The sequence below is a fragment of the Neovison vison genome, chromosome 3 (assembly GCF_020171115.1).
Source record: "Neovison vison isolate M4711 chromosome 3, ASM_NN_V1, whole genome shotgun sequence".
In the NCBI taxonomy this organism is placed as follows: Eukaryota; Metazoa; Chordata; class Mammalia; order Carnivora; family Mustelidae; genus Neogale; species Neogale vison.
In genome coordinates, this window is record NC_058093.1 from 14,625,289 (window position 1) to 14,640,579 (window position 15,291).

Sequence of the window (15,291 nt, forward strand, 5' to 3'; positions counted from 1 at the left end):
TACCTCATTGATCTCAGCTCTAATCTTGATGATTTCCCTTCTTATGTGTGGAGTTGGTCTGATTTGTTGTTGATCCTCCAGTTCTTTAAGGTGTAAAGACAGCTGGTGTGTTCTGGATTTTTCAATTTTTTTGAGCGAGGCTTGGATGGCTATGTATTTTCCCCTTAGGACCGCCTTTGCTGTATCCCATAGGTTTTGGACCGAAGTGTCTTCATTCTCATTGGTTTCCATGAATTGTTTCAGTTCTTCTTTGATCTCCTGGTTGATCCAACCATTCTTAAGCAAGGTGGTCTTTAGCTTCCAGGTGTTTGAGTTCCTTTGGAACTTTTCCTTGTAATTGAGCTCCAGTTTCAAAGCATTGTGATCTGAGAATATACAGGGAATAATCTCAGTTTTTTGGTATCGGTTGAGTCCTAATTTGTGACCCAGTATGTGGTCTATTCTGGAGAAGGTTCCGTGTGCACTTGAGAAGAATGAGTATTCTGTTGTTTTAGGGTGGAATGTTCTGTATATATCTATGAGGTCCATCTAGTCCAATGTGTCATTCAATGCTCTTGTTTCTTTATTGATTTTCTGCTTCGATGATCTGTCTAATTCTGAAAGAGGCGTGTTAAGATCTCCTACGATTAGTGTATTCATATCAATATGACTCTTTATCTTGATTAACAGTTTTCTTAAGTAATTGGCTGCTCCCATATTGGGAGCATAGATATTTACAATTGTTAGATCATCTTGGTGGATAGTCCCTTGTGGTCCATATACACTATGGAGTATTATGCCTCCATCAAAAAGGATGAATACCCAACTTTTGTAGCAACATGGACGGGACTGGAAGAGATTATGCTGAGTGAAATAAGTCAAGCAGAGAGAGTCAATTATCATATGGTTTCACTTATTTGTGGAGCATAACAAATAGCAGGGAGGACAAGGGGCATTAGAGAGGAGTAGGGAATTTGGGTAAATTGGAAGGGGAAGTGAACCATGAGAGACTATGGACTCTGAAAAACAATCTGAGGGGTTTGAAGTGGCGGGGGGGTGGGAGGTTGGGGTACCAGGTGGTGGTATTATAGAGGGCATGGCTTGCATGGAGCACTAGGTGTGGTGAAAAAATAATGAATAATGTTTTTCTGAAAATAAATAAATTGAAAAAAAATAAATAAATACAAAAAAATTAAAAAATAATAAAAAGTCATGTTTTCAGCAATAAATTGAGAAATTGATTGGAATTCTATCAATATAACTGACAATAATAAATAATGCCATTAAAATATTAAAAAAAGATTAATAAATAAAATGGACACTAGAATTAGTGTAGAACTAAATTAGCTGAAATTTCTAAGTAGTCTCAATAAGGAAGTCAGTTTCTAATGTACATTAAATGCTGGCTTTGTTCTGGGTGCTACAACTTGGCACGCCAATCATAACATCAATAAGGCACTGACCTGAGAAAAGCAGTTAAAATAAATATAGAGCTGTGTTTATCTAAAATAGAAGACAATACTTGCCATTCAATCACAGACAGAGAGATCCTGTACTAAGAAGGTAGGTTGCCCACAGAGAGGTTACCAGCTTGACCAAATATTCTTATTTAAATACATTTTTGTTTTGTTTTAAGATTTTATTTATTTGACCAAGAGAGACACAGCAAAAGAGGGAACACAAGTAGGGGGATTGAGAGAGGGAGAAACACGCTTCCCACCCAGCAGGGAGCCCAATGCAGGGCTTGATCCCAGGATCCTGGGTTCAGGACACAACTTGAGCTGAAGGCAGACACTTAACAACTGAGCCACTCAGGTGCTCTGTAACCAAATAGTCTTATAAAATGGCTAGAGTTTAATCATTTTAAAAAAGATTTTTATTTATTTACTTGAGAGAAAGAGAGAGGGAGAGGAAAAGCAGACCCTTTCTGAGCAGGGGGCCCAATGTGGGACTTGTCTCAGGACTCTGGGACCATGAGCTGAGCTGAAGGCAGATGCTCAACGACTTGAGTCACCCAGGTGCCCCTTTAATCTAGATTTTTTTAAAGATTATATTTATTTGAGTTTAATCATTTTTCTACAAGAATTCAAAATTATACAGAAGTTAAAGTCTTAGGGGAGGCTTATGATACCTATATCTAGATGTTTCTGATAATCTTAGCATTACTACATACTAAAATAATAATTACACTTGTAGAACTCTTGACAATTTTTTAAATTGTCACACACTTCATCACCTTTGATCCTTATAATAACCCCAAAAGCTACAAATGTTAGATTTCATTATTCCAGTTTTATAGAGATCACTGAGGATCTGTGAAATTGAGCGAAATTTCTCAAAAGAACATCTTGATACTTAACACAATCCAGATCTTCTGACTCCACAAGCACAGTTCTTTTCCATTTTGAAGGCGGGAAAAATGTTGATTCAAGATGTCTCCTACCTTATAGTGAGTTAAGTGAAATATACAATATTTAGTTCCTAATTTTCAGGTAACCCACTTCGAAAAACCTATAGGTTTTCAGGAACTAGCTAGGTACATAAAAATTGGTGTTGCTTACAAGAATGACGACGAGAGAGAGATATTAACAAAATTAACAAGTTCTGATTGCAAACTCCATTTGAATTTCTAGTTACCATAAAATTTATTTTTATAGAAATAGTCTATAATTTCAGTAGTCAGTGTAATTTTAGTCTGTAAAGAAGTTAAAAAAAACCAAAACATTGGGGAGGGTATGTGCTTTTGGGCAAATTGGAAGGGGAGGTGAACCATGAGAGACTATGGACTCTGAAAAACAATCTGAGGGGTTTGAAGTGGGGGGGGGGAGGTTGGGGTACCAGGTGGTGGGTATTATAGAGGGCACGCTTGCATGGAGCACTGGGTGTGGTGAAAAAATAATGAATACTGTTTTTCTGAAAATAAATAAATTGGAAAAAAAAAAAAAACAACCAAAACAGATCAGAGCTCATTTTTTCCAAAAGTGATGCTTCAAGATTATCTACTTATCAGACTTTCTGCTTAAGAATTTACTATAGAAATAGGGGCGCCTGGGTGGCTCAGTGGGTTAAGCCGCTGCCTTCGGCTCAGGTCATGATCCCAGGGTCCTGGGATCGAGTCCCGCATCGGGCTCTCTGCTGAGTGGAAAGCCTGCTTTCCTCTCTCTCTCTCTCTCTCTGCCTGCCTCTTTACCTACTTGTGATCTCTCTCTGTCAAATAAATAAATAAAATCTTTTTAAAAAAAAGAATTTACTATAGAAATATAATTTACTTATATCATTTTAATATCATTTCATAAAGAACAGAGAGCATTTAAAATAGATTATTGGAAAGCAAAACTTGAAAAATATTAATGGAGTCAGTAAGACCATTCAAACCATAAACAGTATATTAAGAGGGGCTCTGGCTGGCTCAGTCAGTAGGGAGTGTGACTCTTGATCTCGGGGTCATGCGTTCAAGACCCATATTGGGTGTAGAGATTACTTAAATAAATTTTTTTAATTAAAAAATAAGAAACAACAGTAACTAAAGAGGCACCTCGCTGGCCATCAGTGAAGCATATGACTTGATCTCAAAGTCATGAGTTCAAGCTCCACACTTGGTGTGGAGATTACTTAAAAAAATTTTTTTTTAATCTTAATAAGTTAAGGAAGAGGAAGTAAACTACAGAAGAAGTTTTATTTTTGAAAGAATCTTTTTAATAGTTTAAAGTATCAAAAATTAAATTTTTGTGTTAAAAAGATATTAGAGCTAATCTCCAATGAAACTTAAGAATATTTCCAACTTCACTGCATATTTCCAGTCCTTTGCTATGCCCAACCTTCCCAAGTGCAGAGCCTCTCATGAAAACCAAATGGGATAACATATGCAAAACTGCTTTGAAAAATACAAAGTTGTGGGGTGCCTGGCTGGCTCATTTGGTAGAACATGCAACTCTTGATCTCAGGGTTGTGAGTCCAAGCCCCACATTAGGCACAGACTTTACTTAAAAAAAATAAAGTTGAATGCAAGTATAAGACATTCTTTTAATTATTACATACAACCTATAAATATACTTGATCTTAGCCAAAAGGCTGAGAAGTTATTACATATAGCTTCTAAATAAACAAAAATACATAGGATATAAATTTTTAATTTTTTTAAAATTTCATTTATTTGACAGAGAGAATAAAAGCAAGCAGAATAGCAGGCAGAGGGGAAGGGAGAAGCGGGCTCCCCATGGAGCCAGGAGTCTGATGTGGGACTCGATCCCAGGACCCTGGGATCATGACCTGAGCCAAAGGCAGACACTTAACAGACTGAGCAACCCAGGTGCCCTGGATGTAAACTTTTAAAACATGAAATATGAAATTTATTTAACTGACTTAATTTTAAAGCTCAAGTTAAGAAATAACCTGGAAGAGGTTATTAAAAACAGAGTATTAAAAAACAGGGTACCCTGTTAAAAATGCAGATTGACCCCATGCACTTAACTGCTTTCGCTTCCCTAATCCACTAAAATAACAGTAAAAGAATAAAACAAAAATGTAAGCCATTAACTCATAAGTACAAAAACAGTCAGTACAATGACAAGAGCAGATGAGAGACTTCAATACATTGGAGAGGAAGTTGTCCCCTAAGCTTTAACAGAGGAATGCTGATAAACAATGAGTTAATTACCTTAAGAATATCGAAAGACGTACCATTTGGAAGCAGAAGAAGGATTCATTGAAGTCTGTATACAGCTGGCTGGACCCCGAGGTCCCTTTCTAATCTGGGTCACTCAATGGGGGTTGAAGAATTGAACCAAGAACGTTCTGGACTGGGGCAAGACAACACAGCAGAAGACTCAACCTAAAAACAAAATGATAAAGTGAAAGTCTACATACAGAACTTTGAATGTCAAGTGATTTTTCCATCCTTTGCTCACCAGTAGCAAAGCATCCCTCACCCCACACACACAACCCTTTCCATTCCTTAGGAAAGACTGTAACATCTTTTCTCTGGAAAGAATTAAAAGCTCCAGAGTAAAGGAGTATGTCATTTGGACATTATAAAAGGATGAATCTTTGCCTATTCGCTGTAGAGCAAAATATGCCACTAACAAGCTCAGTCATAAATACGAAGCTTCTGCTTAGTTTTACTAGTCTTCCTCTTAAATATAAATGAAAATCCAAAGATCAACAGTTATCTGAGGGAAGTCTTCAGTAAGAAAGACCTCTGACCCAAACCAACAAATAGAAAAAAGAAAAAAGCTGTGGGTAATTAAGAAAATATAGAAAGAAAACACAAATTAGTTACTTTGAGAGTAACTAGTACTCTCGAAGAGGAATAATAAAAGAATAAGAAAGGGTTCTCTGGGTGACACAGTTGGTTGTGTCTGACTCTTGGTTTCAGCTCAGGTTATGATCTCAGGGTTGTGAGATTAAGCCCCATGTGGAGCTCTGAGCTCAGCATGGAATCTGCTTGAGATTCTCTCTCCCTCTCCTGTTCCTCCCCCTGCTCACACTCTCTTTCCCTCTCTCTCAAATAAATAAATAAATCTTTTTTAAAAAGAATAAGAAAGAACCCTTGTGGAAAAGATAGGATAGCTGAACATTTTTTAAAAATTTAATAAAAAGGGGGTGCCTTGGTGGCTCAGTCCCTGGACATCTGCCTTCAGCTCAGGTCATGAGCTCAGTGGGAAAGCCTGCTTCTCCTTCTCCAGCTCCCCACTGCTCGTGTTCCCTCTCTCGTGGTCTGTCTCTGTCAAATAAATAAATAAAATCTTTTTTTAAGATCTTAATAAGAGGGTTGAAAAATAACTGAAGGACCTAAATCTCCATCCAAAGAGAGATTTATTCCAAAAATGCATCATTGTGAACTTTCAGGAAACTGGGTGTAAGAAGATCCTAGAAGTTTTAAGAGAAAAAGTAGATTATGTACAAATTATTGGGAGTCAGAAAAAGAGATTCTTCAAAAGTAGAAATGTAATATGGAAGACCAAAATCCAACCTGGAAGAGCAACAAAGGAAAGGCTCAGGATGCATAGAAAAGTAGCTCAGGGGCACATGTCTGTCTCAGTAGCACATGTAACTCTTGATCTTGGGGTTGTGAATTTGAGCCCCATGTTGGGTGTAGAGATTAGTTAAAAATAAAATCTTAGGGGGGAAAAAAGGGAACAAGCAGCTCAAATTTAAGCAGGAAGATAGACTCTGGAAAAGAGACCTCTAGGTGGACTCCTTGTGGGGCTCAGTTGGTTAAATGTCTGCCTTCTGCTTTTGTCATGATCCCAAGGTCCTGGGAGCAAGCCCCATGTGGGGCTCCTTGCTCAGTGGGGAGTCTGCCTCTCCCGCTGACTCTCTCCCTGCCTGTACTCTCTCTCTTTCACTCAAATGAATAAACAAAATCTTTAAAAAAAAATTGATTGTTCACAACGACATGAACACTAATTGGATGTAACAAAAACAGTATTGTATCTATACTGGGGAAGGACAAGTGGTAACAGCGGTGAAGTGTAGCTAATTCTTGATCTGCCATTTAAGGTAGATAATGCCTTAAATCAATAAATCAAATATCAGCATATAGTGGTATCTGGCTGGTACAGTCAGTAGAGGGTGTGACTCTTGATCTCAGGGCTCGAAGTTTGAGCCTCATGTTACGTGTAGAGATTACTTAAAAATAAAATATTTTAAAAATCTACATATAAACAGAATTTAGAGGTGGGGGAGCATACCAGCGGAAATAGGTTGAAGGTAGATGCCAGTGGAGATCAGAACTTGAACAGGAATGGGAAGGTTGCCTTTATGCATTATAATCCTTGAATATTTGACTGCTAAAGGGTCATATACAACTTTAATAAAATATTTAAAAAATAATTTAAAAATTTAACTTTTCCTTTCCAGATAGATTTTTTAAAATTTCTTTTCAGCGTAACAGTATTCATTGTTTTTGCACCACACCCAGTGCTCCATGCAATCCATGCCCTCTCCAATATAACAAATGGAACATAAGCAAATTTTGAAAAGAAATGTCTAGACAAGGTAAGATAGAAATAAGAAAAAACTTTTTTTTAAAGATTTTATTTATTTACTTGAGAAAGCGAGCACAGAGGGAGAGGGAAAGGTAAACCCCCATTGAGCAGGGGGCCCAATGCAGGACCCAATCCCAGGACCCAAGTGGAAAGCAAATGCTTAGCCAACTGAGCCACCCAGGAGCTCCTTTATTTTTAAATTAGAGAACTCTAATTTAAATTAGAGAACTCACTTTTCATAAGTGAAAAGACAAACACCATTTGAAAGATAAGGACAAAACAAGAATAGGCAATTCACAAAAGAACTTCAAAGATGCAACGAATACACAAAAATGTTATCTAATCTCTTGTAACTCAAGATGCACAAATGTAAGAAAAGTATGTTCATCTGTTAGATGAGCAAGGATTTAAAAGGTTAAAAGCTTCTGGGAAAGAGGGGGAAATGCATGCATGTTTGCATAATTTCTTTTGCTGGCCAAAACAGAACCAAAATTAGAGAAGGAAACCCCTGTGCAAAATAGCCACATCTGAACAATATTGATTCCAACAAATAAATCTCAGCTACCAGGTTTTGCATCATATTTAAAGAGGATGTCCAATCTGCGATGCATCTCCTCTAATCTCAAACAGATTCAGTTTTGGCAAATTGAGTGGGTCCTGAAGAACACTTCCCCATAATCAATCACTAACTTGAAAACATGAGTCCTTAAAGACATAGCAGCCAGACTTAGGGAGAAAGCGGACAGCATTCTACTTGGTACCTATCTCCCTATCACAGCCTGGCAGAGAAGACTACTAAAGAAGAGATCATGGTGTTTAAGGTGGGGATGTCTCTTTTCTTCTAGTTTCCGTGAGGACAGACTTTCCATAAATCTTCCTAGTGTCTTGCCCCTTTACCCCTTAAGTGAGAAACCTGACTGGTGAGTTCACCATTGGTCTGCAATTTTTGAGTGGGGAGAGCTAATTTATCAAAAGTCTTAGGTAAACAAATCTATTACAAAGATCCAAAGTATCCCTTGGGTGGGCTACTCCAAGTCTGGGCTGGGGACAGACAAATGAGAAGACCACCTATACCATACATATCTTCCAACAGCTCTCTCAACAATGAAGTTGATATTTTATCTCCACCTGCCTAACTGAGCTCTTTCGACCACATCTGAATTGGTCCCAATCTCAGGAAGGAACAAAAGAGCCAAGAAGTGTCATGTACTGAACTCCCTAAACTTACAGTTGCCATAACATTTTTTATTTTCCTCATCAGGAGCCCAAGCATGGCTGTAGAGAAACAGAAACAGTAAGCTAGTGGCCAACCTGCACAGCAGAGTAAAGCAGATCAATCAGAGATACGTCAGCATTGCTCTGTGTCTGGTGCGAATGTTTAACATGTGTTATGGGAACCTGCTTACAGAGAGCATATGACAACTGTGTCACCAAGCAGCCAGTTTAAAGAAGAGAGATCACGACAATGTGTTCAGTCTCCTGTCTCAGCCTCTAAGGCAGCTTTTCCAATGACTTATGCCATTTTTGGGCAAAGAGAAGGCCAGAACTTTTCAACAATAAATAACATAAAAGTGTAAGACTGCATAAGAGGAGGAGGGATCATAATGTGGAAAAGAGGGGAAAAAAACCCACACATTTGAAGAGCTGCTTCATAAAATAGAATTTTAAAGAAGAACCGCTTTGTATCAAATAAATAGAACATAACTCCGTAAAACGGATTTTTAAAAAGAGCTGAAACAAACAAAAGATGAAAAGAGAAAAAGAAAAAATACCATAGTACTTGAAGTCATATTAGAAACAACTCCAAGTAGAAAAGATACTTCAGAAAGCCAAGTTAATAATAAGGATGACAAGCCAAGGAAAATCATTCAGAATGAATATGACAAAATAAAGGTGGTTAGACTCTAACAAAGTAGTCAGAACAAAGATGATAGATTTGTAAGATAAACAATTGAAATCTAACATAAGTAATATTCTTAGGGAGACAAACAATATGAAACAGCCAAAATATTCAAGGATATAGAAGTGAAAAACTGAAAGATCTTATTATGTATCAGGAAAAATTAAAAAGAAATGATCAAGATTTAAGATATATATCTTAAATATATATATATCTTAAATATATATCTATGGAATGTTGCCAAATTTTAAGGATGGAAAAAGGATGCTTTTAGGATCTAGAAGAAACAAAGTCACCTACAAATTAAATAATTTATGCTGGCCTCAGACATCTCCTCAGCAACATTAGACAATGGATACAAGGGAGTACTGTGTACAATGTGGAGTGAAAAAGAATACAACTTGGGGGCATCTGGGTGGCTAAATCAGTTAAGCATCTGCCTTTGGCTCAGGTCATGATCCCAGAGTTCTGGGATCGAGTTCCCAGTAGGGCTCCCTGCTCATCAGGGAGCCTGCTTCTCCTTCTCCCACTGCTGTTGCCCCTGCTTGTGCTCTGTTAATTACCTAAAATCTTAAAAAAGAAAGGAGGGAAGGTAGGAAGGAAAAGAAAAAGAATATGACATGGAATTTTCTACATAGGGGAATATAATTTTAATGGATATTTAACATTCCATTTAATGGATGTGTTATAATTTACTAAAATGGTATACTACTGATGGATATTTAAAGATTGTTTCTGGAATATTATTAAACCATGCTGAATAAAAAATAAGAAACGTATATGTATTATTTAAGATACATGCAAGTTTATCTATAGGATAAAATCCTGGAAGTATGTTGGCTGAATCAAAGGGTATATGCATTTAAAATATGTTATCTTCCTAAATTGACCTCCATAAACATTGTACTGATTTTTATGCCCACCAGTAATGGGGGAAAGTGCTTGTTCACTGCAACTCAGCATACTGTTATTGAATTTCTAATTTTTCTCAACCTTATAGATAAAAATTGTTTTTATAATAATTTTTATTGTTCATAATTTGGAATTCCCTTACCATATTTTTAAAAAGATTTATCTATTTATTTGAGAGAGAGAGAGAGTAAAGGCACATGAGCTGGGGGTGGGGGAGTGGGGGGTAGGGACGAATGGCCAGAGAGAGAGGGAGAGAGAGAATCCTCAAGCCAACTCCCCAGTGAGTGTGAAGCCTGACATGGGGCTAGAACTCACAACCCCAAAGTCATGACCTGAACCAAAACCAAGAAACAGACACTTAAATGACTGAGCCACCCAGGCAACCCTATCTTAACATAATTCATCCACTGAAGACATCATCATAAAGGTACACCATTATTTTATATATCTCTATTGAAGAAAATGAGCTACAAAGTAAATGGTTTCAAGTCATCAATTTTCAAAAACATAAAAAATTCAGAGGACTCTGGGATCATGACCTAAGCCCAAGGCAGACACTTAACCAACTGAGCCACCCAGGCACCCCCTCTCCCCACTTTAAAAAGATTTTATTTGAAAGAACGAGAGCTATCGAGAGAGCAGAGTGGGGAAGAGAGGGAGAGGCATTTTCTTAAGGATTTTTATCAAGAAAGGATGGTGTATTTTGTTGAATGCTTTTTCTTCATCTATTAAGAGGATCATATGGTTCTTATCCTTTCTTTTATTAATGTGGTGTATCACATGTTCTATGGATGCCGAAATTTGTGGATATTCCTGCAGCCCAGGAATAAATCCCTCTTGGTCATGTTGAAAAGATGTGCTCTATATACACACAACAGAATAATACTCCCCCATCCAAAAGAATGAAATCTTGCCATTTGCAATGATGTGGATAGAACTAGAGTATATTAGGCTAAAACGAAGTAAGTCAGTCAGAGAAAGATAAATACCTTATGATTTCACTCCCATGTGGAATCTAAGAAACAAAACAGATGAGCATAGGGGAAGGGAAGGAAAAATAAGATAAAAACAGAGAGAGGGGCAAACTATAAGAGACTCTTAAATGCAGGGAACAGACTGAGGGTTGCTGGAGGAGAGGTGGGTGGGGGATGGGGTACTTGGGTGATGGGCATTAAGGAGGGCATGTGATGTCATGAGCACTGGGTGTTACATGCAACTGATGAATCACTAAATTCTACCCCTGAAACTAATACTGCACTATATGTGAACTAACTTGAATTTAAATAAAATCCTGAAAGAACACAAAAAGTATATGTTGATAAATACAAAGGAAATTTTAAACATTTTAAACATTACATATACACATGCATCTTTAAATTTCACTAAAAGATTACTGATTCTTTAAATTAAAAGTAATAAAAATATAGAGCACTTGTAGAAGTAAAATATATAGAAGGTAAAATCAAAAAAGGTGAGAAGATGGTAATTCCAAGTATAAAGGGTAATACTCTTAAACTGTTCAGGAAGGACTAGAATGTTTGAAAATCAGTGGTGATAAATTCCAGACACATATGTAATCAATCTCTAAGATCATCAATAAAAATATAACATGAAGAGACTAACTAAAAAGATAGAAAAAGAGATATTCTTCGAAAAACTCAGTTCACCCAAAAAGGCAGCAGGGGAAGAGAACAAAAGAATAAATAAGAAAATGAAAAAAGAAGACCAATATGCTTTATCCAAACACAGAAAAAAGTTAGAAAAATAGAAGTGGACTGTATAACACTATTAAAACACAACAATTGTTGTGAGACTGAATAAACAACTACAACCTAACAGTCTGTAGTTTATAAAAAACACACTTTAAGCATAAACACACAGACAAGAGGAAAAAGATGGCAAGAGGCAAACATTAAGCTTATATTTATGTCCGACAGAACAGGCATCCATGTAAAAAGTATTTTCAGGGATAAAAATGGACATTTCATAATGATAAAAGGGTCAATTTGGCAAAAAGACACAGCTATCTTAAAAGTGTATGTGACTAACAACACTACTAAATCCATGGTAAAGCCTGACATAACTGAACAGAGAAACAGACAAACCTATGATCATAATTAGAGACTTGAGACTTACCACTTCACCCAGAGTAACTGACAGAATAAGGAGACATTAAAAATGTGAATATACAAGGTTTGAGCAACACTCTCAACCAGCTTCGCCTAACTGACATTTAGGCCACTCCACCAACCACCAGTAGAATACACATTTTTCCCTGAGGGTAACTGGAACATTTCAATACCTTTAAATTTATTTATTTTTTCTTCTTGCCTAACCTAACCTTGACTAACCTATTATAGACCATAGGTTTGTATATGTTTTCTGACCACAACATCACTAATTTAGGAATCAACAGCAGCAATCTACCTTAAAAATTCTAAAATATTTGGAAATAAGGTAACACGCCTAAATAAATAATGGATCAAAGAAATCACAGAGACATTTTGAAGTATCTTTAACTTAATGATAATGAAAACATTCCAAACTTGTAGGATTTAGCTAAAGCAAGCTTAGAGGAAAACTTACAGTTTTAAATGCTTATATAAAAGGAACAAAGGTATAAAAATCAATTATTTCTTTCCACCTTAATAAGTTAGAAAAAGAGGAGCAAATTAAACCAAAATAAAAGAAACAGAATGAAAATAAGAGTAGAAATCTGTGAAATAGAAAACAGACATATACAGAAAATCAACAAAGACAAAAATTTTAGTTGTAGGACATAGCACACATGAAATCACAAAGCCGGAAAGTGTCAATAAAACTATTTATATCATCTGTTCTATATCTGATATATTTTGATATTTGGTACTAGTTCAGTCACTGGTATAAATTTTTATTAATTACTTTATAATAAATATTTCTTTTTTTTTTAAGATTTTATTTATTCATTTGACAGGGCACAAGTAGGCAGAGAGGCAGGCAAAGAGAGAGAGGGGAGGAAGCAGGCTCCCTGCTGAGCAGAGACCTTGATGTGGGGCTGGATCCCAGGACCCTGAGATCATGACCTGAGCCGAAGGCAGAGGCTTAACCCACTGAGCCACCCAGGCGCCCTATAATAAATATTTCTAATAAAAATGTGATTCCCTAGTTTCCCCACCAGTCTCATGCTGGCACCAGTCTTATATTTTCAGCTTTCCCACTTTGGACTGGCTGAGCTCTAAGCACCCATTTAACTCTAAAATTATAATGATTTATCTAGCAATTATAATTACTTATAATTAGAGCAATGTCTTGCACACAGTTATTTCAATGGCTAGAGGCACAATCATTCTGCACTATTAAATACAGAAATTTCAAAGAATATTGGTCAACGCTGGGCACAGCCAAATATAAAACGATTAAAATTTTTCATCATATAAAAAGTATATACATACCATTCGTTGTTTATTTGGCCCATACATGTGTAATTAACTCCTACTAAAGGAGGAGGCACCTGTGGCTACTCGATAAATACTGATGTTAAAACGATGAAAGTAATATCGCCTTACAGTATGTTGCCTAAGTCTGAACCTAATAAATCAATACATAAACGCTTAGAGAAAATCCAAAGCCGGGGATAAACGTGATCTTCCCGATAAGCTGTTTTCCAGTGACCCGCAGTTTACAGCAGGGCTTACGCTCCGCGCGTGAACATCATCTGTGACACGAAAAATAATCCCACCCCCTCTGCTGGCAGACCCACAGCATCGCGGGGTGCTTGCCAGGTCGGGTTTTTCCCCCTCTCCATCTTGCTCCGAGCATCAGGTATCTGACCACTGACAGCATCCGGGCCCCCGACCCGGTGATCCGCCAGCCCGAGGGGCGCCGCGGCCGGGTTCACCGCCTCAGGCCGGAGCATGGGTGCGCGGAAGCCCGCGGAGCTCGGCCATCCCGCAGTTCGCCTCAAACCGCACATTTACTTGGGTTTTGTTTTTGCCAAACGCTTGCCACTTCCTTCTAAAGAAGGCATTTCCAATACAAAATAATGACATAAAAATAAGCACAACAGGGAAAAAGGAGGTCAGCAGGGAAAGCATCTAAAGGCTGGGAGCATCTGCTCTGCGGGAAGCGATCTCCACCTCCCAGGGAATCGCCCGAACAAGCCTCCGGCTCCTGCGCACGTTCGCCAGAGGGCAGCTCCTTGCGTCCGGAGGGGCTCCAGCCCCGCCGAAAACCACGCCTGGCCCGTTCGGCCCCGGGGGGGCTCGGCCCCGGACCCCGTCCGGGAGGGAGGCCGCAGGGGCCGGCGAGGCCCTGAGAGACCGCGTGCGCGCGTGGCGTGCACCTCCCGCCGCGCCTCCACCTCAGGGCGTCGCCACGGGAACCGAGGGTTTGGCCTCCGGCCGGGTAGGCCGGGGGCGGTGGGGGTGGGGGGGGCGCGGCCTGACCGCCGCCGGGAGGGAGGGGGGCCCCCGGGAGGCCGCAGACTCTCACCGCCTCGCTGAAGCCGCGACGCGCCGGTCCTCCGCCACCTCGGGTCGCACTTGGCTGCGCGGAGGTCCGTCCCGGCACCCGTTCCCGCCGCCGCCGCCGCCCGCGAGCCCCGAGACGCCGCCGGGCCACTCCCGCAGCCCGTGCCCCTCCGCACCCGAGCGTGGAGGTGTCGGGCTCCGGCTGCGGGAGGCGGGAGATTTAAACCGGGCGGCCTGGCGCGCGCCGAAGCCGCCCTGCCCTCGGCGTCTCGGTCTGGCGTCCGCGTTCTCGCCCTTTCGGGCTCTGCCCTAACCCCGCCGAGGTCCGGCTCTCGGTCCGTTTTTTGACGAACTCCGGGACCCATTCTGGTCTGTCTTTACCAAACGACAGGTGGTTAACAAACGCCGAAACGGTCGGAACGTCAGAATTAAGGAACTGTCGGGAGACCCGTGAGGCATTCTCGGTTTCCTTCTCTAAGCCCAGCGTCCTCCGCCCGGGTCCCTCCCTGCCACCTCCGAGAACACACCGCACCCACCAGGCCTGCCCGGGGTCACCCCTACCCGGCCAGGTGCTTCGGAGCCTCAGGCATCCCGGAATCCTGGGGCGCTACTCAGGACCAGTGCCCGCACGAGGTAACCGTTCACGTGCTGTATTTAACTCTTTATGATAAGGGTTTAAAGAGGATTAATTTAACAGCTGTTAATAACTGACCTCAAATGCACATATACATAACCATAATTTGTGCTCATAAATGAGTCTTCCAGAGGAAAAGGCAAAATTTGAGCCTAAAAACTAAAGAATAAAAATAGGTGAATTGTTTCTGGTGGAAGATAATTGAAATTCAAAGAATTTTCTTTTCAAAGGTGACTCAAAATATCCTATCACTTTAGCAAAGCTTTACAAAGTATGAATTACAACTGCGACACAGCCTACGAAGGAAAAAAGCTTACACTCCAGGTGATAGCTGTAAGTCTCTAAGATCGTGAAAGACGGAGTGAGATTCTAGAATATTATTACAAAGTACTTACCTTAAAAACCTGAAAGTGGTTTTAGAATAGG

The 15,291-nt window shown here is 39.5% G+C and overlaps 1 protein-coding gene across 1 annotated transcript in view; it reads right to left on the bottom strand.

Annotated features, from left to right (window-relative positions):
• The window catches only part of ICA1L (islet cell autoantigen 1 like), a 76,612-nt gene extending 63,153 nt beyond the window's left edge, over positions 1-13,459 (bottom strand). Inside the window, exons 1-2 of the mRNA XM_044241335.1 lie at positions 13,215-13,459; positions 4,660-4,810 (exon numbers count right to left, since the gene is read on the bottom strand). Of these exons, the coding sequence (XP_044097270.1) occupies positions 4,660-4,685 (26 nt within the window). The 5' untranslated portion in view covers positions 4,686-4,810; positions 13,215-13,459. The remainder of the gene's footprint in view (positions 1-4,659; positions 4,811-13,214) is intronic.
• Positions 13,460-15,291: the final 1,832 nt, after the last annotated feature.